Source organism: Perissodus microlepis, chromosome 13 (assembly GCF_051167445.1).
Source record: "Perissodus microlepis isolate ML-2025 ecotype Zambia chromosome 13, ASM5116744v1, whole genome shotgun sequence".
In the NCBI taxonomy this organism is placed as follows: Eukaryota; Metazoa; Chordata; class Actinopteri; order Cichliformes; family Cichlidae; genus Perissodus; species Perissodus microlepis.
The window spans coordinates 906851-931528 of record NC_140473.1 but is presented as its reverse complement, the minus strand read 5'-3'; the positions used below and the strand labels follow the sequence as shown (position 1 = coordinate 931528).

Below are 24678 nucleotides of genomic sequence, written 5' to 3'. Positions count from 1 at the left end.
CCCAGATCTGAATACATTTTGATTACATTTAAATTTTTAATCTCACCATGGCGAGAACATTGAGAAATTCCCTGGTGTCAAAGTGGAGGAGTGTACGAATAAATGGAAAAACGTCCTCTTCCTCGGACGAGTCAGCTGAGTGGAGACGGATTAGGAAGTCAAAAACCTGACAGACACAAAAACATGTCAAACATTAGTTACCAGTGTTCAGAAAAACGGCCCCAGCATCACTGAAAGGTTTCTCTGGGATTAATCCACGGATGTTCCCGGTGACTGATTTCTCCGTCAGATAATCCGATGAGACAAACCAACGAGTCTAAAACTCCCAGAGTTGCATTTCAGTGCTGCTCAACAGATGATGTCATAAACAAACCATTCTAACGATCACACCTGAGGCGATGCTGAGCTGTGTGGGACCCTGCATGTTGTAACCAAGCAGACAGAAAAAACAAGAAACGGATGTTAAATGTGATACAAAAGTGTGTTACTACAGAAGATGTTCACATATTACTGACGACATCCTGTGAAAAGTGTGGCACATGGATGAAACGCCGCTTTACACGTCTGCGTATCTAATCTGTACCTATTTGTCTTCAACATGACTCTCGGTGTAAACCCGCAGCTCTCATGTTGAAGGCGAAATTCCTCTTCATCATCTCGACTAAAGGCCCTGTTACAGCTGAAGAAAAGCAGCAGCATGGCATGGCCACTATCACTCTTCATAGTGGGTACGGTCTTCTTCTGACGATGCAAAGTCTTGGTTTTGCACTAAACACGCGATATGGAGAAGGCCGGAGATTGTTGGAACATGTACTACACAACCAATACTTCCAGAAATTCCTGCAGCTCCTTCAGAGTTGCTGTAGGCCTCTTGGCAGCTTCCCTGACCACATCCAGTTCTTTGTATTTCCACTGTTCTCCCAAAACCTTCAGGTGTCTGCTGGAATGCTGACGACGAGGAGGAATTTCACCTTTCAGCAGAACAATGACCCCAAATGTGCATCCAAAGAAAAAAATGGCTTCACACGAAGATTAAAGGTTGAATCTTTTTTAAGATTTCCTGCGTAAAGATTCTGTAGTTTGAGGATCACAAATCTGATCTCAGATCATCGTCTGGTGTTCCTCTAACAATCTAACAATCCCAAACTGAATCACGCTGTGAGTGATGATCTCCAAGACTGAACTCTTGAATCCCATTCCTGCTTTCCCTCCTGGGAAGGCCCTGACCCAGAAGGCTTATTAGACTAAATTAGTCCCTATTATAGTGAGGATGATCAAGGACTCAGTGAAATGAGGCAAACATCCAGTTGATTTTGAAAACAGGCTGGGAGGGCACTGACCCAACCAGCTATATTTCTCTGCTATATCACTAAAACGGTCCTTAGCCTTGTTTCCTTACACGCTAACATCAGCACATCGCTCTGGTTGGTTATGTCCAGTTTACTCTGCTGGAGCGTCTCGTGACGGGGGGCTATCAGATTGAACTGACCAGGAAAAAATGTGTTTAACCAGCTAGTATTTCTGTTACCAACTAGCAAGAGCAACAGTCTTCACTGATAATAGACGTTCACAGTATTAATGGACCTCCAGGCTCTGTGATTTATAATCATAGTACAGCGTAGTTAATCAGTACAACAAACACCCAAAACTGTATCTGCATACCTGGTTCTTGACTTGAACCACAAGGTCTTCTGGGATATCTCCAAGTGGATACGCCCTCCCTGCAAGACAACAGCTACACACACACACACACACACACACACTATATATTGTCAGATATATGTATAAACAGTGGTGTGTTAAGATACTATGTACATAATACAAAGATTAATGGCTGTGAAAAGTTCAAAGTTCAACTCAGGTGCACAAACCTAAAGCCACGACCTTAAAATCACAATAAGCGTTTGACTCCTCTTCCACAGTAAAAGTAGCATTTATGCTAAACAGAGGTTTATGCTACAATAAACTGAGGAATAAACTGATATTTGTATGAGTTACCTTATGTACACGAGTAGTTTGTTTCCCATCACCACGTTCTCATCTAACCAAGAGCAGAAATGCAGAGGTTATATTTGATGAAAAGCTTTGCTATCAAGGTGGACAACAATAGATCAAATGTGGTTTTGAGTGTTACCTGTTAGGCTCCTTCCCTCCTTAAGTGTTGGACCAATCACTGCAAAGAGTTTCTGAAATAAAGAGCAGGAGGATTTATCAATCAATGAATCAATCAATTCAGATGTTTTTTTAAAGGTTTGTTAAAAAAGAAAAAAAAGAAGCTTTGGAGACGATCAGTAAACAAACTGTTACCCATCATGCACCAGTACGTGGTGCAGATGGAGGTCCGTCTTCTCCAAATGCCTGAATCAGCTCTGCTGCCATGGCAACCCTCTACATCTGTCTGACAGACTGTCCAACAAACGTGATTTTTATGAATCATTCTCATTTAAATCCACGTAGATGGAAAAACTGAATTGAATGCAGTGTTCATCTCACTGACTAAAATGTTCAGTTACCTTTATTTCTGATGGAATGAGACGATAACTACATGAAAACTAATGCATAAGGACAAAAACTGATGAAATGACACTTTGTCACTGAATAAAAGTGAGAGGAAGCCTTATATTGTTTTCTGCCCTCTGACTGATACTGTAAATGTTGTTGTAGTGGCTGTGCTTGGATAATGACAATAACGTGAATTCAGCTGCTGTCCCATTCTTGTCTGATAGCAGATTGCTGCTGCTCAACAGTCGCCCTTGTTGTACTTTTGTTTTCATGCCTGCCACAGACCTTCAGTGTTTATAGAGTTCCTACTACAAAGCCATGCTGTGGGAATAGATGTCGTATGAGGTTTAGCATTGTCTTGCTAAAAAAGACATCGTGTGGACATTCTGATCTAAAACCTGTGTATACATTTCAGCTTTGATGGAGCCTGTATTACATACTGTTGATTAATGAGTATTTGTAGATGCAGTTTTGCAGATTGGTCACGCCGCCTCACTAACTTACCTTTTTATACCCAATCACATCACTGACTTTTTGCTAATCAACCACATTAGTCTCATCCATCTTTTTAGTAACACTTACTTTTCGTACTTTGGAACCTTTGTTGTCTCTTAAAATGATACATTTTCATTACTCTAATTCATGTCAGACAATAAAATAATAATTCCGTAAAGAAACTGCCCTGCTATGACAAAGTTTAAACTTTTTCGTGGAGGACCTACCTCCATTGGAGTGATGTAGTCATTCATTCCACTGTTGAAAACGTAGATCATTGCATCATAGAGCTGGTTCTCCCAACATACTTGAACCACCTACACACAGACACACACACACACAGGACCATTTATCAGTATAACTGTAAAGAGTACTCAGACTGTTCTCAGTCATTTGGTGGGCTGCTGCTGACACAAACACACAAACACACAGAACCTCGTCGCCATTTCTGATTTATATAACGAGTTTGACAGCTCGCACAGTTTTTGCTGGATAGTTTTTACTACGCGTGCATACACACCTGCTGGATGTCCAAGCTGGTAACATCTAGGTGGACGATGCATCTCTCCAGACTGTCCATCATACCATTACTATGGTAGTGGTCAAGGAGGTCCCTCATAATGGCTGGAGTGAGGTGTCCAACACGATCAGCGACAACGTACGACTCCAGTGACTCCAAGAACACAGCCTTAGCAACCGTATTCTCTACCAGCCGCGCATACAGCTGGTTAAAGAGGAGGTCACTGTACACACACACACACACACACACACAGACACAGACACACACAGAAAAAGAAAATCTGAAGTCAACATTGTTGGTGGTACAACAAAAACATATATTCGGATCAGTTCCATCCATTTGATATGATGCAGTACATGAAGTATAAAGTACTGTACTTCCATGTGCTGGCTCAGACCCAAGCGCACACTTACAGAGGTGTTACAGCACATACACCTGTGCACCAATGTTCCCTCTAAGCTGCGCGCCTGTGCAATTGCGCACTGCTGGCACGTCTCTGCACAGAAAATCTGCATTGCGCACGAAAAAAAATCTAACCTGAATTGAAATTAAAATTAATACTTTAACAATTCTGTTTATCAGTGTTAGTCAGTGACTGGCTGCTCCCGTATGGGAACGATGCCACCTTATCCCATAGTCCAGCCAATAATGCGTATATGCGCAGCCAATCAACGTCGTTGACAGGCTTTGACAGCGTCCTCATGTGCCGACACCGGTGTTTTAGCTGGCAAAGCAGCGTGGCTGATGTGGAGTGAAGCCACGTTAGCGTACAACCATTGGAGATGTGAGCAGGACAGACGGAACAACTGACGGACAAAGTGTGGACTTTATACCAGTTTTTAAATCGTGTTGATCGGCCACGTAGAACCAGAGTTATGATAAAATATCTGCAATGTTTGGTTTTCTTCCTGAATACTGTCGTTGTTCATATTTACTGCGGGAAGAAACGGTAAAAACGGCGTTTTATAAGGAAAACGCTCGAAAGCCTGTGAGCAAAGACAAACTCCACCCCCCTCTGCCTTTCCTATTCGTCCAAAAAAGTACCATTCGACCAATCAAAAAATGATATGGCAACGTGGCATCTAGTTGTTAAGAAACGGGGGAAGTTTTAGGAGTGACGGCGTGTTTGAGATGTGAGAGATTTGAGACGTTTAGCACAAATCTTGTGTAGTTAGAGTGTAGTTAGTGTGTAGTTAGTGTGTAGTGTAGTCAAAAGTTTTGTTGTGTGTCAGAACAATGAGGCGACTGCTGAGTGTTACAGGTGTTACAGCAGTGATACATCTGCTGCTGTCAGGCCTGCAGGTATCAGGCTGTTGTTCTCCTTCATCTCATAGAGCAGCGGTCCCCAACCCCCGGGCCTCGGACCGGTACCGGTCCGTGAGTCGTTTGGTACCGGGCTGCGAGAGTTGAGGCTCAGGTGTGAAATGTATAGTTTTCAGGGTTTTTATTGGTTTTCAGCGTTATTTCGTTATCGTTTTTATCGTTTACTCGGTTTTCCTGGGTCTTTTCACGTGTGTTATGAATAAATCTTCTTTTTTTCGGTACCGGTACTAGTTTTATTTTGTTGTATTTATCCGCGACACCTTAAAGGCCGGTCTGTGAAAATATTGTCGGACATAAACCGGTCCGTGGCGCAAAAAAGGTTGGAGACCGCTGCTATAGTGGACAGAAATTATTTTTGGAGTGGCACAAATAATTTGTGTGGCATCAGATTTGATGCAGAACAGCTGATTGTTCTGTAAATAGTTTGAAATGTTTATTTAAAAACGCCTTGGCTGCATTTAAAAGAATAGCTGCAAAAAACTTTTTTTTTTGAAGAACTATATAATTAATTGCCCAGCATTGGTCATTATATCCTGTATTTGCAGACAGAGTTACAGACTCTCTCCCAGACCACAGACTCATTATACAAGTCAGAGCTTTATAAAAAAAGAAAGAAAAGAAAAGAAAGTTGTGTTTTCAAAATTGGAGTTCAAGTTATTTTTCCTTCCAATAGTGTTAACATGCTGCACAGGTCAGGAACAAGATTTTTTAAATTTCATTGTAAGTGGGCTAAAGCAGTTAATTAAAAGTCGTCTAACATAAATGTAAATGCTGTAATTTGATTATTTTAATAAACATGTAGCTTGGATGGATTGGATGCTGGCGTGACCACAGTGCACACGTCTGCTGTCGCTCACAGTGGTCCAAGGGACGCTCAGGGAGTTTGTGTGTTCGCTCAGACACGTGAAACATTAGAGGGAACATTGCTGTGCACTGGTGGAGTTTTTAAATATTTTCTTTGTAATCTATAACCGTGTTTCAAATGCTGTCTGCAAGTTTAAAAACCTACATTGAATTAATTAAATGAATAAAATTATGCAAGAAATTTTAAGATCTTTTGTCTTCATTGTAGTGTCAGAAGTTTTGATGACCCACTCTGTTGAATATTATTCAGTAAGATTATACTGTCAATTTAAAGATAAAGGGACTGATAGCTACTGAGCTTTTTTCTTCAAACTGAGCCTCATTCATCTGATCACACACATTCATAGAGGCACTTTTTTCTGTACTTAAGTGGTTTATCTGAAATTCACGGTCACGCAGTCAGCTGATTCACCAACTTTCCGATTGGTAGACGACCTGAGCCAACGCTGCCCCAAAGATAAAATAGCAGACCTAAAAGGTTATCCATCCACCGATCCTCTTCCCTCATCCTATCAGGTCACACCTCAGACAGGTCTAAGCTATGGGCAATTTAGATTCGCTAATTAACACAACCGTGCGTGTGCGTGTTCACGTACGCCCTCTGTAGCAGCAGGCAGTAATCCACCAGGACTGGAACTACATCCTGAGAGAAACACAAAGAGAGGGTGGGGTTGGTAGAGAATTACTTCAAATGTTAAACATTCATGTCAACAAAACAGAGCTGATCAAACAGCAATAATCAGCATCTGAACTCTTTCAGCTACATACACATAGCCCATTGGTAAATCATGTTGACTGCAGAATATTTATGAATACCAGCAAGGACAGAGAGACACCGAATGGAAAGACTGGAAAACGTTTTCCTCTCCGCTCTCCATGTGTAGACCTCTCTGCATTGACACTTGTTATTAATCTCTGTCTCTCTTCCACAGCATCCTGTCTTCCTTCTCTCACTCCAACCAATCACAGCAGATGGCCCCGCCCCTCCCTGAGCCTGGTTCTGCTGGAGGTTTCTTCCTGTTAAAAGGGAGTTTTTCCTCCCCACTGTTGCCAAAGTGCTTGCTCATAGGGGGTCATATGAGTGTTGGGTTTTCTCTGTATCTGTTATTGTAGGGTCTACTTTACAAGCCTTGAGGCGACTGTTGTTGTGATTTGGTGCTGTATAAAAAAACTGAATTGATTTGAATTGGAAATCACTTTTTTTCGAACAACACGGGTAAATTTCTGTATCCTAAAAATGTTGTACAGCCACCGACCACCAGATGGAGCATCACTGTTGAGAAGCACCATCAATCTGTTAGTCTAGGCCTGATCTTTTTCCTAACACCGTCAGAATGCCATCCCGGATACAAGAGGCGGAAATGAGCCTTCTCTGAAAGGTGGATGGGCTCTGCCTGAGCAGAGGGTGAGGACTTCAGTCAGCTGGGAGGGGCTCAGAGTGAGCCAGGTGGGGCTGTAGCCTCTTGGGTGGGTGATGGCAAGGCATGTACTACCGGGCACAGGACACACTGGAGGGATTACACATGTGCAGTCCAACTTCAGATAAGGGGGGAAAAAATGATGCTGCACGATTTATGTTTCGTTATTTTACCATTTAACTTCTATTAAAATGGTTGTCATTCATTTTTGAGCAATGTGCATCATTCATAATGCACCGGCACACTTTTTAGTCTTTATTTATTTTTTACACATCTTTGTGGTATCATGCTTTCGTGTTATAGTTTATATCAGTTCTGTTTAGAGTATAATGTTGGTACGATACGAGGTGCTCCACATTTAATCTCTCGTGTCTGACGCTTATTCATCTCTGTAATAAACCCTTTGATGATTATTAGATCGAAGCTAATTTACCTGCCTCCGTCAAACACAACAAATGCTTGCTAAAAGGTATTTTTAATGGTTCCAGCATTGATCCCAAGCTTTGAAATGATCGCTTCTTTGCTTTCATTTCGACAGTGCCAACACCCCTAACAGACTTCCAACTTCTGACTTTGCTCTTTATGTTACACACTGGAAGCTGCATCTCACTCTTCAGCTCTTTTTTTTTGACAAATCGGATATAAAACAAGACAACGAGAAGGTGAAAAAAACGGAAAAGTGATTGATTAATGAGAGCTAAATTATAATATAATTCTGATATAAAAGTGTATAAAGACCAAAATTTAAAGCTAGCATATTGAGTGTTATTGCCAGGTTCTGGCTGTTGAGTCACATAAGCGAGTACTGAAACACTGGCTCAGCTGTGACTAATGATTGGACATGCTTTGATGTTAAATGAATACCAAGGCCTGTGGTATTAACATTTTCCCAGCAGAAGGGAAAGAAAAAGTTTTATGAGAGTCAGCACAAGAGCTGTGCAGGTTGTCCCCTGTGGCAGTTGAAGTAGTATGGTTGTGCAGCCATCCTGAACAGGTTTTTAGTTGCACCACTGTTTCATTATTTAAGCAAGCGCGTGATTAATGGATTTGTCTTTGTCCATTAAACTCTTCTGGAACTGAAGCTGATATCTGAGTGTTTCTTAGTCTCATTTTTCTTTGAGTCAACTAAGAAGTTCGTTGGAACGTCCCTAGCTCTAATTATAATACTCTGCAAACCAGGGAATCTTTTTTTTCTACAAAATACAGAACTTGAGGCCAATATGCTTGATGAGTTCAGATCCTGAATAATAAGTAAAAAAACTGGCAAAAATAATGTCAGATGTAAAACCAGAAACTGTTCAGACTCGTCAGTTTAATAGAAAGTAGACTGATCGGTTGGACTCCAGTACTATGCTACTGTACTAACTTTGTGGCTACACACTTGTGTTCTCTAAGGCGGTTTAGTTTACCTGGAAATGTTGCTCCATTACTTGGATTTTGCCTTGTTCTGGACACTTTTTCAAAGCATGCTCAGCAAACTGGAAAAGGATCTCGATCATCTGTAGACACGGTGAGTTTAGAAAGCTACTTGTCAAAGTAAAAGTAGATTTGATACAACAGACAACGTTTATCTTTTCTGACCTTGTCACTGACCACTGCCTTCCTCTTCAGAGAATCTCCGTACAGGCCTTAAAAACACACAGTTCACAAATTATCTGTCAAAAAACAGTATAAGTAGTATATATAAGTATAGTATATATAACAGTATCAGTATAATGTTATGAGTATGGTAACATTTAGTTACAAGCATGCAGTGATACTGTTTGTCATAAACTGGCAGAGGAAATGACCCCACTGTTGGTGCTGGTGTTGGTCAGGAATTATTCTTTGCAGGCAGCTTATTATGGTCATGCTCAAGACAGTCAACGGATTTGACCAAAGTGCCAAAAGTGTGCATTAAAACGTTATAGCCCCAAGACAAATGGCAGTGAAATCCAGGATACACATGTCATAATTGATGGCTGGTCACAGTGGATATGACCAAAGTCTGGATTACCACACGATTCTACTGCCATCCAAGCAGAATGGGCACCAGTTGTGCACATTTCTGGAATGCCAATTAGTTAATCACATATATTCCACTTCTGCCTTTTACTGTCAATGGAGATACCAAAAGGTGCCATTTCAGATTGGAGTGGAGTGGTCAGGGCACCTTTCTATGTCTTACATTTTAAAAGATCTGTGTGAATTACTGGGCATCAAATGTGTACAGACGAGCTTGTATCATCCAGAGACTGCTGCGTTGGTGGAATGCCCTCAAGAGGACTGTGCAGACCGCTGAGCGCATTATTGGCAGCTCTCTATCCAGTCTACAGGATATTTACGCTACATTCGGAAAGCCACTAGCATAATGGCTGACCGACACGGCCCCTCCCACCAACTGTTTACTCCTCTTCCATCCAGAAGACGACTCTGCAGCATCACGAGTGATCGTTTTTCCCCCGAGCAGTCCGGCTCCTGAACACCATGCTGCCCTCCAAACTAGGGATGGGTCCCGGTATCCGGTGCCATCATGGCACCGGTTCTGACATAAACGGTAGTAACCAGACCGAAAAGCAGCGCACATTTCGGTGCTTTATTTCGGTGCTTTTTTTTCCTGAGATGTCATACACTTTGAATTCTAGCCAATCATTTTACGTTTCCGAGGATAGTAGGCGGGTCCAGGTACGTACGTTCTTTTAGAGCAGAGCTACAGATTAAAAATGCCCAAGGCGAAGCGGTCAAAGTCTGGCTGTACTTCACAGCAAAAGATGCAAACTCAGCAGCCTGCAACAAGTGCTTTAAGCTGATACTGTGATACTGTCAAAGGAGGTAACACCTCAAATCCGATGAAACACCTGGCGACGCATAGCGTTTTTTTAAAGCCGAAAAACGCGCCATATTTGATAGCTTGCTGCAAGACCTCACACCGAGCACATCTACTGCGGGTGTGGTGCCTGTTATCGGACCCGGAGTTAGCAACATCCCCCAAAAACCCGAAGAGGAGAGTCCTGGCCCCTAGCCCTGCCAGTGTAGCAGAAATGATGAGGATGATGATGCAGCAGCAGCCGTTCTTCTCTGCGTGAGTAGCTTAATGTTGTTCGTGTGTAATTTACGTTGAGTAGGCTAACCACGTTATTACATTAATGCATGTAAGGTGAACTAGCAAACACCATCGTAGCTACATGCGGCTGTCTTCTTGTTTGATGGCAGATGCTCCCTTCACGCTGGCCAAAAAGGCTAAAATGACCAAAGAAAAAGTGGAAAACAGTTAAACATGAGAGATTTTTAGACAAAGTTTGTGTTTTTTCCATTGTTTAAGCACTGCTTCCAGCCAAGAGTGATGCCATATATGCCCCATAGCTGCAGAAAAGGCTAACATTGTTATCTTTTTACAAAAAAAAAACAAACAGCTGAACATGAGAGGTTTTTGGACCAATTTTGTGTTCTCCATTCTTTAAGCACCGGTTTGAGCACCGTTTAAGCACCGGCACTGTTTCAAAAGTACCGGTTTGGCACCGGTATCGGATAAAACCTAAACGATACCCATCCCTACTCCAAACACACTTCTTGGACTACATAACACTCTCATTTCCAATACTTGCACCATTCTGAACTGCACTGTTCGACTCTGTATTATTGTATTTGTTTATTCTCATTCACATTCTTTTTATTTCTTATTCTACACAACACTGTTGTACCTATTCTTAGTTTATCTTATTTCTTCACAGTTGTATTTATGTATATTTGAGTTTTTTCATTTTCCAGGACAACGACACTTCGTCCTACTGTATATTTGAGCCTATATTGTTGTGCTGACAACAAAACACTGCTTGACTTGACGATCCATAGAGGGTGAGGTCTATCACACCAGGCAAGACACCAGGTGCAGGCTGTGTAAAGATGCCCCAGAAACATCTACGTGTGTGTATGGCCTGGAGGTCAAACTGGGAGACGCCCCCAAGGGTGGTCCTGTGGGACTTCCAGATACAGACGAACAAAACAGTGGTGGCTGACCAACCGGACATAGTAGCGGTGGACAAGAAGAGGAAGACGGCCGTAGTGATAGACGTAGTGATACCGAGTGACAGCAACATCAGGAAGAAGGAACACGAGAAGCTGGAGAAACACCAAGGACTCAGAGAAGAGGTGGAGAAGATGTGGAGGGTGAAGGTAACAGTGGTCCTAGTGGTCATCGGAGCGCTCGGTACATATATCGCAGGCAAGTGTAATGTGTGGCTGTGATATCGATGGCAGATCAGTGAAATGAATTATACCCACCAACCACAGCCTTAGCAGCTCCCTCGTGAAAGGACCAGGCCAAAGAGAGGGCTTCAACAAAATGTTCCTGCTTCATCAAACAGTCAATACGCTGGACATATAAGCAGAGACAGGGAAGGGCAAAGGTCAAGGTCAGGCTTACGCAATTTTAATTAAACAGTGAATGAATTGTTGCTGTTAATGGATTTGTGGACAACTACAGCTACAGATACTTAAACTGTCACACCCACCTCTCTCCAGTTCCGTAGAGTCATAATGTGAGCTGACTGAAGGGTGAGACAACATAACATTAGACAGTCAAACGGGACACGGTCAGTGTGCGCTCTTCTCTGAAAACTTGCAGCAGAGAAATACGAAATTCTTCTGATTATTAAACCTCAAAACCCCAAAAATATACAATGTATACATAATTTACAGGTCCTAGTCATAGTCCCCCGAGGACAATGACTGTCTTTTTTTATGACTCAAACTTTATTAGATTTTAATATTAAAACAACAACAAAAAAACAAAACAAAAAAACAAACAAACCAGAAGATAACAGAGTGGACATTCCCAGTCACAACAACAAAACAAATTGAGAATCAATGCATATTTCCACACACCCCGCCTCTCGCCCTATGACAGCTGGGATAGGCTCCAGCGCCCCCCGCGACCCTGAAAAGGAGAAGCGGAAGCGAATGGATGGATGCATATTTCCATCCACAAAAAAAGATCCAAAATAACATAAATACACAATGATGCCAATATTTCACATAGACCCAATTACAGCTGTACTATTTAGTCCGACCTTAACTACTTTAGCCGGATACGTCACTGACCTGTATATGAAAAGTAGTTAGCCCATTTGTCGTTATAGTCGTCCAGTCTATTCAGCAGTCTATAATCTTTCGTAAGCTGCCACTTGTCCCAAAGAGGTATACCACTGAGAGAAGGTAGGAGTCGATGAGGCCTTCCACTCTTTCACCAACAGCTTCCTCCCCAGCATAATAGCCGTTTGTACCCAATGAGCAAGAGGAGTGGGTAAGTGACTCAAAGCTGAAGGGTCTCCTAATACGTAAAGACTGTTCATGAATGGGACCTCTTGACCTACAACCTTCTCTACTACAGTGTGAATATGAATCCAATAATCTTGGACTTTGACGCACCCCAAAGCAAATGTAAAAGTGTGCCACTTCCCTGCTGGCACTTCCAGCCCCGGCTCGGACAGTCTCGGTCGTTGTGTCCTTGGGCAAGACGCTTCACCTACCGCCTACTGGTGTTGGCCAGAAGGGCCGATGGCGCGATATGGCAGCCTCACTTCTGTCAGCCTGCCCCAGGGCAGCTGTGGCTACAACCGTAGCTGCCTCCACCAGTGTGTGAATGTGAGTGTGAATGGGTGGATGACTGGGTGTGTAAAGCGCTTTGGGGGACTAGTAAAAGCGCTGTACAAATACAGGCCATTTACCATTTAAAGGGAACTTTGCGGATAAACCAAATGTATTGGCCATCAAATGTCTTAGTTGCAGGTATTTCCAAAATTCCTGCCTAGGTAAATCAAATTCTTCTGCAAGTTTTCCAAATGATTTAAATATACTGTTTTCGTAAAGATCCCCCAGCACTGTTACACCTCTCTGAAACCAGAGCTTCCAAAGAAGGGTAGTTTAGCAATAGAAAGTTTGGGATTATACCAAATACCAGCAGATTGGTTGAGATATGGGTCAAATTTGAATAATTTGGACATTCTTTTCATACTTTTTTGAAATGAGAAAATATCGGCTGTGATTGGATGTGGGGGGACAGATTAGTTGATAAGCTATATAATGGTGTAAATGGCGAGGAAGCAGTACTTTCAATGGAAAACCAAGGAGGCACTTTCTCAGGGGGTAAGAAGATATGTGCCAGATGCCGAAGAGAAAAAACATAATGATATAAAAGTAGATTAGGCGTCCCTAACCCACCTCTGTCCACTGGTTTCTGCAGTTTTCTCAGATTCAATTAAGCTTTTTATTACTCCATATAAATGCTTTACAAAGCTGGTCAAACTGTTTGATGTATTTCAAAGGAACATGAATTGGTAGAGCCTGCAACAAATAGTTGAACTTAGGTGTACATACCATTTTGATTACGTTTACCTTTCCCCACAGATACATCTGAGACCAACGATCAATATTAATTCTCATATCGCTGAGTAAAGGTTCAAAATTGATCTTTATCAGGTCTGACAGATGAGGCGGGAAGACTGTCTTAAGTTCATCACCAAACGCTGCATTTCCTCAACACTGAAGCTAATTCATAGAAGAGGCACCTTCAGGGTTTGAACACTGTTTGAATGGAAGAATGAGCCAAAGTCACACCTGAGCAATTAGCAGAGTACAGCCTGCACACTTCTATCAGTATTCACATCATCATTAACAGCAGCAGTCCGGTTACAACCATAAACGCCTTTTTATAACATCTGTAACAGATGTTTTTGTTTGTTTTCAGAGCGGGCAGCGCATCTAAGAAGGAACCAGATTGATTTGACTGACTTGGTCGTTCAGTCTTTGTTAACTTTGTTTTTGTTTTGAGAAATACTTAAACATGAACTGTTTAAGTATTTGCACATGATGTTCTGTCACCACTGATTCTCATCAGTTTTGAGATGTTGCACTCGTTGGAGACGGGGATGGAGACAGTTATTAACATTACTGTTCTGATCACAGAAAACAATACAGAGATGAACTCGTGGCACACGGTGAATAATATGCACAACATGACCCAGTCAGGAGAGCCAATGCTCTCTGAACCTGCCATTTTTGTCAGATCTGCCTCCATCTTACCCTATCCATGGCATGCTTCTCCTTCACACTACCAACTGCATGTCCTCCTTCACTATATCCACGAGCCTCATCTGTGATCTCCCTCTTTTCCACCTGCCTTGCAGCTCCGTCTTCAACGTGCTCCGCCCAGTAAATCCACTGTCCCTCCTCTGCACATGTCCAAACCATTTCAGCTTCAGCTCTCTGACTTTGTCACCAAACCACTGAGCCTGAGCTAAAATGCTTCCATTGATAAATAACAAGTTTTCATCCATGGTGATGATATAACAGATGTATAGAGCAGAAAGGTAAATAATACAAAACAGTACCTTGGTGCCCAAATACACAATCTGTCCTGCGTAGCTCGAGACTGATTGGTAACAAGCCTTTTCTCCAACTAAAGCCTGAAACACAAACACAGATGTACAGCCAAAAAGTCAGTGGTGAACTCATTGATAATGCTTTCAAACACATTATTTTTATTTTATTATTATTATTTTCTTAGGAATTCTGGGACCAGATCCTGAATCACAAGAATTTAGAAGATATGCAGGTATAATTACCGTAATTGTCGGGCTATAAGCCGCTACTTTTTGCACAAGCTTTGGACCCTGCGGCTTTTAGTCAGGTGCGGCTTTTCTATGGATTGTCCGTGATTTTTGTCATATCGTAAGACGACTTGTTTTGTTTGTTCCACTGTTGTACGGCACTACGTTGCCTGGCGGAAGGGCATGTGATCAGACACACAGTATCGGGGTTCAAGAGTGGTATGTTGGTCACATGTCCGTCCGCCAGGCAACATAGTGCCGTACAAGTAGCGCGAAAAACAAACTTCAAAGTAACGCTACGCGTTCAGCGGGAGGCATGGATGATGAGCGGCGATAAACTTGCGAAAAGCAAGTTATGCTCAACTCCACCGGTGGATTCTGACAGCGTGGAAAAGTGTGAACACATCCACGATCACCAACGGATTTCGAAGGGCTGGACTGCTGCCTGATGGAGAGGAGGACACCGCCACGGCCCTTCAGAGGGTGTTCGACTCTGACACTGACAACGAGGATTTGTTTGGTTTTGAAAGTGACAACGAAGGAGAGAAGCTGAGAGTGGATGACGAAGCCATCCTGAGCCTGTTCGTGTCCGACACTGGAGAAGAGGACTTTGGTGGTTTTAGCAGGAAGAAGAGAAAGATGGTGGTGAATGACTGACTTTTCTTCTTGTTAAAGCCGTGTCGCTGCACCTGAGCCTAAAAGGTAGGCCGGATCTATTTTTCTGGTGTGCTGTAGGTTATTGTTATGTACTACATTTGTTACTCGTTTATGAAGCACAGTACATGTTTCGTACTTGTAATTACCGCTACTTGTACATATACCTAAAAAGTTATGCAAATATGTACCCGTAACTTGTTTTTCAAAATATTAATAAAAGGGGCGTGTCTCCAAACAGCCATCTCTTTCCTGACAATTCCCTTTGTGCATATTCTCTTACATATGATAAGTCAACATTGAAACACCTGCGGCTTTTAGTCAGGTGCAGCTAATGTATGCACAGAACAGGATTTTCCCCTGATTTTAGCTTGTGCGGCTAATATTCAGGTGCGCTTTGTAGTCCGGGAAATACGGTAATAGAATCTAGAAGGTAAGCAGGACCTGATTCATGTAACACTTTAGGTTCAGGTTCAAAATCTGTTTACAGGTCTGCATGAACAGAACTCGATATGTTAAAATCATGAAGTGTCTTTGTGTTTAAATGAGTAACTATCTAAACGTCCTGTGCTGACCTGTAGAGCTACATTTACTGATATATGCAGTGCTGTGCTCATGATGCCGAGTGAAAACCACTCCTGTCCCTGTGCTCCGTGTTCCCTCTGTTCACTGTCAAGTCCGTGTCTCTGTCCCTGTCGTGTGCTTCCTGTTTTATTTTGATGGTGCCTGTTCTGTGTTCAGTCTCTGTCCCCGTGTTTTCTCTGCACCTGTCCTGGTCCCACGTCTCTTGTCTAGTCAATCTCGTCTCTATGTTCCCTCTGTCACCATGTCGGTTATGTCGTAGTGTTAGCTCGTGTCTCTGAGACTGTGCCTACGTGTCGTATCTCCTGTCTTACTTTGTCTCTGTCCTACATCAGTGTTGTGCCTTCCTTCGTCTCATCATGCCCGATTTGTCTCAGCTGCGTTTCTTCCTGTTTCCCGTCCTCTCGTGATCCTACCTGTGTATTTTGGTCCTCAGAGGCTCTTCGTGCTGCGTTTTCTCCCTTCGTCTTCCTGAGAGTATTCTAGCTCGCAGTCCTGGTTTGTGTTGCTCGCTCCAGTTTCTTACTCTCAGGTTCCAGTGCCCAGTTTAGTTTCTAGTTTTGCGTTTGAGGTTTGTTTTGTTTTTTGTAAATGTTTATTTCTAATGTGGAGTTTTTCCCAGCAATAAAGCTGCACCTTAACTTTAACTTCCTGTTTCTGAGTCCTGCGTTCGGGTCCTTCATCCTGCCTGCCACACAGCAGTTGCCATGACAATATGTCATCATTATCAATAAAATAAAAGACAATTAAATATTCCAGAAACTTGTTATAAATCTGGTTACCTGGATACCAAATGAATGATATGGTAGGTTAATTTTTGGTTCCCAACCACATCTGAATCTTGAAAATGGTCACGCGGTAACTTATTCTCTGGACAAAGTGACTTATTTTGTGGTTTCTTCAAAGACTGAATTTTGTTTTTGTTGGTTTTCTGCTGCATTATTACTAACAGAGAACTATAGCAGGGTTTTGACTAACATTTTCATGAGTTTTGAATCTCAGATTCCCAAAAAACACGAACTATCAACATCTCAAATAAAAGCCTCAAACGCTGACCCCATGCCTTACAAACTAAACCCTCACCAGAGCCTGGGAGACGTTTCCTCCAGTTGCCAATGATTTGAAATGTCGGCTGTTATAGACCAGTTGCACCTGCTCCAAGTCCAGAGTCTCCAAAACCTCTTGGCTAGGCCGGTCCACCACGTGCAGCTTTTCGTGGCTGTCCACCAGGACCAGCGTACGACTGTTAATCCACTGCAGAGACACAAAGGCACAGCAGGAATAGAACAAGTTTAGGATTTTCCAAACAGACAGAAGTTTATATAAATGCCCATGACTCTGACGGGTGCAATGATTGCACAGCATTAAAAATGAGACGCACAAGTTAAAATGTATTTGGCATTTTTCTTAATCTGCACAAAAAGTTTACATGCAGGTTCAAATAGATTCAAACACCATCGTAATGTCACTTCGATAAATGTCCCACCGCACGCTGCACCTCAACCAGACTATTCTGGCAGCCATCAACACGTTTCTGGAACAATCCTGGCTGGATATTTGAGAGTTCATTTGAATTGGCTACAGATCCAGCTTTCCCTAAATCATATTAAAATAATCCATAATCAGACAACACACATGTTTAACTACAAACAAGTCTGCACTCATATTCTAACTCACTAACCCAAACAACAAAGTACATTTTTACATTGGCCAAATACGCTGTGATTAATCTTAAACTTAAACAGAGTTTGGACATTTTTATGCAGGCAGCAGAAACATGAGAAGGAAGAAGAGGAACCATCGTGGATGGACAGGCCCTGCACAGTACGTACCACTGACACCCAGAATCCCACCAGCGTCAGACCGACCAACCAAACATAGCAGTTTGTGGACGACAGAGGAAGACGACGGTAGTGATACCGAGTGATAGCAACATCAGGAAAAAGGAACAGGAGAAGCTCAAGAAGCTCCGAGGGCTGAGAGAGGAGCTCTGGAAGACGTGGAGGTGAATGCAACAGTGGTCCCAGTGGTAATCGGGCCACTTGGGCCAGTGACCTGCAAACTGGGCAGGTGGCTCCAGCAGATCCCAGGAACAACATCTGAGATCTCTTTCCAGAAAAGTGCAGTCCTAGGAACAGCAAAGATCCTGCAGAGGACCCTCAGGCTCCCAGGACTCTGGTACAGGACTGAGCCCCGCCCCGCTGGTGTTTGTCCTGTTTCACTACTGAAGACTCTTTTTGATGACGGGGACTGAAGTTTCTCCAATAGTGATGTCAGCTCAGCATTTTATATTATCGGCACAACACCAGAAAGTCTTTGTCCCAAGAAAACAGCAGAATGGAACTTTCTAATGAACCAGAGGTTCACTCCAGCAAACACTGTCATCAGGAGTGATGATATTTTATAAGAATAAACCATTCTGAAAGGTTCAAACTCCTAAATACATCCACCACTCCTCTGCTGACCTGTGTGTGAGTGAATATGTGCCACTGTTGAGCATCTTCTTGGGGTACTTACACTTAGGCTGATGATGTCACAGCTGAGCTGGAATTGTCTCTGTTTGATGACGTGGATCGTCCCCGATTCCTCTTTCTTTACCTGAACAAACAGTAGTGGAGGAGAGAAACATGATCCCAGGGATAACTGCTCTTTGATGGAACATCTGGGAAATATTCAGTCCAACATTATTTAGTGTCAGTTTGTATCCTCGTAGCTTTAACATACTAATGATTTACATCTACTGAAAGCTTTGATATATCACAGTTCAGCACTTACCAAGAGGAAGTGGACGGTATCTCCTTTGCAAAAAGCCAGGACTGGATTGACCATCTTCTGGACAGCAACAAACTGCCAGGCCAGCTGAGGAACACTGGATGGATCCGACTAACAAAGGAGAATATAACACGACATCGGAAACAAATCTCAAATCTCATGTAGCGCCTCTGAGGTCGTGCCACATTCCCATCACCACTTTGTTGGGGAGAAAACTCTGCCCTGTCCCGCTTAACTGTGAAGTGATAGTAAATAAAACGTAGACACGTTTTTGGAATAAGAGCCAATCTTTAACTTCTTTAACTAAGAAGGAACAAAAAGGAGAGGAGCATGTAGAAGCACATCCATTCTACTGGGAAAGACACATATTTTGAACAGGGACCAGTGGCTCGTATCACCACCAGATAGAAATCCAACTTTCTAGTTGCAAAGCAAAAAAATGCTAAAAACAGCAGCTGAGTCACTTCGGACATGTTGGCAAGTTAAGAAATAAATGATGATGCTGAGTGTGAAACTGAGCCGACTCTGTCCAAAGTATCAAAGCTGTTGATATTAATGTCTCCTATGTGCTGACTGTCAGAGAGACAGAGCACACGGTCCAGCAGAAGGCGATTCGAGCTGGAACGAGCCGCGAGTCTTTCAGGACCTCTGGGCAGTTCTCATTGTGCCTGCCTAGGAAACAAGGACTCGATAGCTCCGCTCTGTCTCTTGATTACAGTTCATGGTAAATGAAATTGAAACATTTGTATCCTTTAGTTACAGCACATCACACAACAAAGTAGTGCCATCACATCTGACACGATGCCTCATCACGTCAGTGGATCTGACTCATACATGCAAACCGCACTTCATACCTTATTGTAAGGAAATGTCATCCAGACTTTCAGGGAGGGCTTTAATCCAATGACTAGAATCTGGGGTGAAAAGACAAAACCATCAGAACCTGATGCTGCACGAATGACAACACGATTATGACCTGCGGACGACCTTTGGCATCTGCACACCTTAGTGAGAGATGCCATAGCAAGCAGAGAGTAGTGCGTGATGGGATGGTCTCTGAAGTCCGGAGGAGAACGCAAAGGTTCGATACAGCACACCTCCCCTTTAGAACCACTGAAGAGACATCGAGAGTCACATGACCGCATCCCCATCACCCTCCTGAGAACAAACGAGGGGAAAGCAGGGGAACCAATGAGAAAGATGCATGGACATAAAAAATACACCGAATCAGAGTCGGGTTAAAACGGCAACACTTGTTGCTGGTGGGATTAAATGTGTTAATTTAAGAGGTAGAAGATCAAAAAGTTCTTTCAGCACCTCGGTTACAAAGAATATCCTCCCCTCAGCCTCCTAGTAGATGTACGTATGGTATAAATGTGAAAATCCGAGGTCACTTCCTTCTTCAGTTATCACAAGATTTTTGAAAAACTTGACCTCTGACCTTGAGGTTAAAGTTACTAACTCATCTGAGATTTTTAGTAGATGCACCTATGGTATCAATTAGAAAATCCTCATTTTCCAGCTATTGCATCCACAAAGTTGAATCGCCATGCCAACAATACTCCGTCAGCTTTTCAGTGCCGAGGGGTAAAAACTGCTCAGGAACATAAAAACCTGATGGTTGAAAATAACATTTCTGTTACTTTTCATTTAAAGTCGAGTCGTTCACCTGAAAGCCAGTTCAAAAACAGATCCTCCACTGTCATTGCACACAGCAATGGTTGGGTCATCTGTGAACTACAATAACAAGAAAGGCAAAAGAAGAACTCAGGACAGAAGTTAGACAGAAATCATCAGGGAGGAAACATTTGACAGAAAGACCCATCTCTGAGTCGCAGATAGAAAAATACAACCTTTGTTACAAATGTTTCCTTGGTAATCGTAGTGGAGGGGTGAAGTTTGGTAACAACAACAAAACAAAGCTGACTTTGCAAGTGTGTGTGTGCATGGACCTTCACATGCAGAATGGCTGTCCCAGGAGGGTGGGCATCAGTGATGGTTCTCAGAAGCTTCCCATTGGCTAGATCCCACATTGTAATCTGATCGTGCAGACGGAGAGACGACACGAGGAAAGTGTTCATGAACTCAAGTGAAAGCTGTAAACACATTCTGCAGTACATCCCTGTCATATCAGCAACACTGATGCTAATTTTATTTTTGCTATGACCTTAATGTGTTTCTGAAATGAAGAATAAAGCAATGATTTAAAAGGCTGGAAATGAAACAAAGATGAACAAATCAATCATTTAATGATCGTTCTGAAAAAACGACCTTATGCCTCAAGGCTAACACACGAAAATGCATTCGATTAATAGTAGGACGGACCTTATCCTGACAAAACAGTGTGCAAGTTTCGCTCATACAGAGGATGACATGTGATCAACCTCACATTATGAGTGCCTGCTACATTCCTAAATAATCCGTATAGTTAAAATTTGCAAGTCTTTACAAAGTAAAGATTTATTTAGGAAAAAATGCATTAACAGAAGGTTTAATGAAATGTGTCTGTAGCCCAGGTGGAACACAGGGTCACATAGCGCTGGTATAGCTGGTGGAAGCAGATATTGGTAGGCTGTGTTACTTAACTATTAACTGCCTGACAAGCCACTCAACATTTGCAAAGCAGTAATGTTAGTGACTTCTTTTCTTTATGTTACAATATTTTTGTATCATATTTCCCCATTTCTGCATCAGTTTTATTTGATTCTGCCAATTATGGTATCAAACCTGCACATTAAAAGACAACAAGTAATAAACAATTACAAATACACATAAACCACATTAACAAATATAACCTGTCCAAAACAGGAATTTGTGTTCCTTTGATCCTTGTATTGGTGTTATTTTAAATTCAAATAAAATGTTAAAAAACGTGGTGTCTAACCCGACACTAGTTCATGCAATTATTACGTCTAGTTTGGACTACTGTAATCAGGACCCATATAGACCTTATGGGACCGTATCAGCCCAGTCCAGCACTTTGCTCTCAGACTGCTGGTTTACTTGTGGTTCCTAGAATATTTAAACAGGAGGTAGAGCCTTCAGTTTCCAGTCTCCTCCCAGTGGGAACAGCTCCCAGTTTGGATTCGGGAGAAGACACCCTCTTTGTTGTGGAGGGAGGGGCATCCATCATAATCAACTATAACTTCACAAACAGTGTGTTTGGATTTCCCAAGGAGGATGTCGAACAGAATGCAGTAATTTGCAAAATATGCCGTAAAACTACTGCTAAAGATAGCAGTGCAGTGAATTTATCCTATTAGCTGAAAAGTCGTCCACTGCAAAATGTTTTAAACTCTGCACGTCAGCGTCTCCCCACACACTAAAGAAAACGTTAAACCAGCTGTGATACCTGTGACTGTTCTTCAGGCGTTTTCTAGACTTTTCTTTCTGTAATTTGAGGTCATCACAGTTTCTATTTTACAATTTTTATATGTTATAATCACAAAGGAGCACGTTTTTCATTTTAATCGGATTATTTTGTCTTGTGAATTTGTCACGATCAGGACGAAGCGCACGGATTCTAATCATTCATCATCTGTTCACTTATTTTAACATTTTATTGGGATTATAAAGTTCAAAAGATCATCAGCACCGTGTTGTTGGGTTAGTCATCATCACCCACACGCTGGCTGAGCAGCCATCTAAACTTTGGTCAGAAAAGCGTTAGGAGGTAATGGTACTTCATTTAGAAAAGTGTGAGTTTTCATCTTTGGCATTATCCTGTCAGCATGGTGAATTTCAGTGTTTCCCCATGAAGCATGAAAATGCTGTAACTCACCATGAAACAGGAAGCTGTTGCTCCTAGATCAGGAATTCTTAAGTGAAGGCTTTCACTGTTTTAATGAGTTTACTACAGACTGTGGGAAATAAGCTAGCAGCTAGCTCCATATTTACGTCTATCTGCATGTGAACCAGATGTTTGTGAACAAGAAATTAGTGTTAATGAGCTGTTAGCTTTTAGCATTAACTCATATGACCTTCCTGGGGAGCGTCCTTCTTACTCTACAAATCAGACTTCAGATACACTAACAGTGGGGACACAGACACTGTTGCATGTGTATGTGAGTGGAACAACCTGGAGTACAGGAAGGACATCACTCACTTTATCATCTGATGTGAACTCAACCACCTACACATCCACACTAGTGAGACAAAGGAGAACACTAACTCCCATCACAGTGAACATGCACGGTTTTGGCACTGATGTCGTGGACAAGTACAAATCCCTGGATGTTCACCTTCACAATAAACTGGACTGGTCAGAAAACACTCCAGATCTGTACGAGAAAGGACAACGTCAGCTCCTGTCTTCCTTCTCTCACTCCAACCAGTCGCAGCAGATGGCCCCGCCCCTCCCTGAGCCGGAGGTTTCTTCCTGTTAAAAGGGAGTTTTTCCTTCCCACTGTCGCCAAAGTGCTTGCTCACAGGGGGTCACATGATTGTTGGGTTTTTCTCTGTATGTATTATTGTAGGGTCTACTGTAAAGCGCCTTGAGGCGACTGTTGTTGTGATTTGGCGCTGTATAAATAAAACTGAATTGAAGCTCTGCTGGGCAGGCTGAGGTGTGCGGGACTTTTTCAGTGACGCTCCTGCAGTCTTTTACCTTCTAACACCTTTGTACAGGTATGTGACAACTCCCCTGGTGGGAAGGTCATCCCTTCATCCCAACAGCAGTCACACTGTAAAGTACAGATAACTGCTGAAATATATGTACATCATCACTCCCACTGCACTTCATGTACACATAAAAAAATATCGAGTTCTAGTTACTCTGTTGTGCTGCTATAACAAGTGAAATCCCCCACGGTGGGATTCATAAAGTCTATTTATATCTATCTATGTATCTCTCTATATATAGGTACTTATCCAGCCATCGTTCAAATTTGGCCGCTTAAGGTAATGTTTTTAAAAACAATAAAAAAGACTCTTAGAGGGATGTCCTAAACCAAAAAGGAGGACAGCTATTTTGAATTTAAGAATTATTTTGGCAGCAGTTTTGTTGCAGTTAATCAAATTTCTCCCAGAGATTTCATCTGACCACCATGAGCATTGGTGAATTCAACCTAATGACCCTGGCGATGCTAAATTGCGAAGCATGTGAGGTTTTTTTTAACTGAAGGACACGTCTGTGATGGGATGTCAAATTTGGATTATTCACTACAGGACATTAAATTGTTAAATCTCAAGTTGAAATTATCCAAAACATCCTAAACCTCACAACTGATAAAAATCATCTGTTTCTATATGAAATGTTCAGTGTTAATATCACATACAGGAACACATAATTAGTGAGTGATCTCATACACCACCCACTGGCCACGGGTAGTAACAACAGTTAGAATCCTGGGCTCATCCACCTGACTACAGCAAACACCTCCACAGTGTCAAGTCACGACATGCACTGAGGTGAAAGGGCCCTATGATTTAACTGTTATTATTATCATCATTATTATTTGGCAGCTTTAACAAAATAAACTGTAATTTAGTGGCAAATAGTCTATTTTATCTTGTCCTAGTACCTGTCCTTTGGCAAACCCGCAGAGAAGTCGTGAGCAGTCATGGTTGATGCTCAGGGCAGAGACGGCGCCAAACTCTGCTCCAGTCGTCTTGGTACCCAGACAGAGCCGCAAGGCCTGGTTGGTATCTGGAGAGGAAGAGGCCGTTTAACTGACAAAGCAGGAGAAATACTGGAAAAAATGAAAAAAAGGCAAAAGACAAACTGAAAGTTGTCCCAGTCCTCAGTTTTACGAGTGCAATACCAGAATTAAAAAGCACATAACTTAAACATAAAAAACAAAACAACCCCCCCAAAACTGGAACTAAATGAAGAGCCATAAAAGTAATCAAAGTATCGTAAATAAAAATAAACAAATGAAACCAAATAACATGCCAAACCAAAATGCACATAAAGAGTGATGTTTCAGACGAACAACATTCAGGAGGATCTGACAGACGCGGT

General features: G+C 42.2%; 1 protein-coding gene across 3 annotated transcripts in view; it reads right to left on the bottom strand.

Annotated features, from left to right (window-relative positions):
• vps8 (VPS8 subunit of CORVET complex) overlaps positions 1 to 24678 on the bottom strand; it is an 82570-nt gene that overhangs the window by 29101 nt on the left and 28791 nt on the right. For all 3 annotated transcript variants that reach the window (XM_084948524.1, XM_084948523.1, XM_084948525.1), the window contains 20 exons: positions 24239 to 24363; positions 20669 to 20755; positions 20386 to 20453; positions 19721 to 19874; positions 19571 to 19630; positions 18720 to 18827; positions 18462 to 18542; positions 17028 to 17198; positions 14490 to 14564; positions 11613 to 11648; positions 11383 to 11473; positions 8704 to 8750; positions 8532 to 8621; positions 6301 to 6347; positions 3518 to 3740; positions 3225 to 3314; positions 2135 to 2186; positions 1999 to 2041; positions 1663 to 1735; positions 47 to 166 (listed from right to left, as the gene is read on the bottom strand). In XM_084948524.1, the coding sequence (XP_084804650.1) occupies positions 47 to 166; positions 1663 to 1735; positions 1999 to 2041; positions 2135 to 2186; positions 3225 to 3314; positions 3518 to 3740; positions 6301 to 6347; positions 8532 to 8621; positions 8704 to 8750; positions 11383 to 11473; positions 11613 to 11648; positions 14490 to 14564; positions 17028 to 17198; positions 18462 to 18542; positions 18720 to 18827; positions 19571 to 19630; positions 19721 to 19874; positions 20386 to 20453; positions 20669 to 20755; positions 24239 to 24363 (1841 nt within the window). The remainder of the gene's footprint in view (positions 1 to 46; positions 167 to 1662; positions 1736 to 1998; positions 2042 to 2134; positions 2187 to 3224; positions 3315 to 3517; positions 3741 to 6300; positions 6348 to 8531; positions 8622 to 8703; positions 8751 to 11382; positions 11474 to 11612; positions 11649 to 14489; positions 14565 to 17027; positions 17199 to 18461; positions 18543 to 18719; positions 18828 to 19570; positions 19631 to 19720; positions 19875 to 20385; positions 20454 to 20668; positions 20756 to 24238; positions 24364 to 24678) is intronic.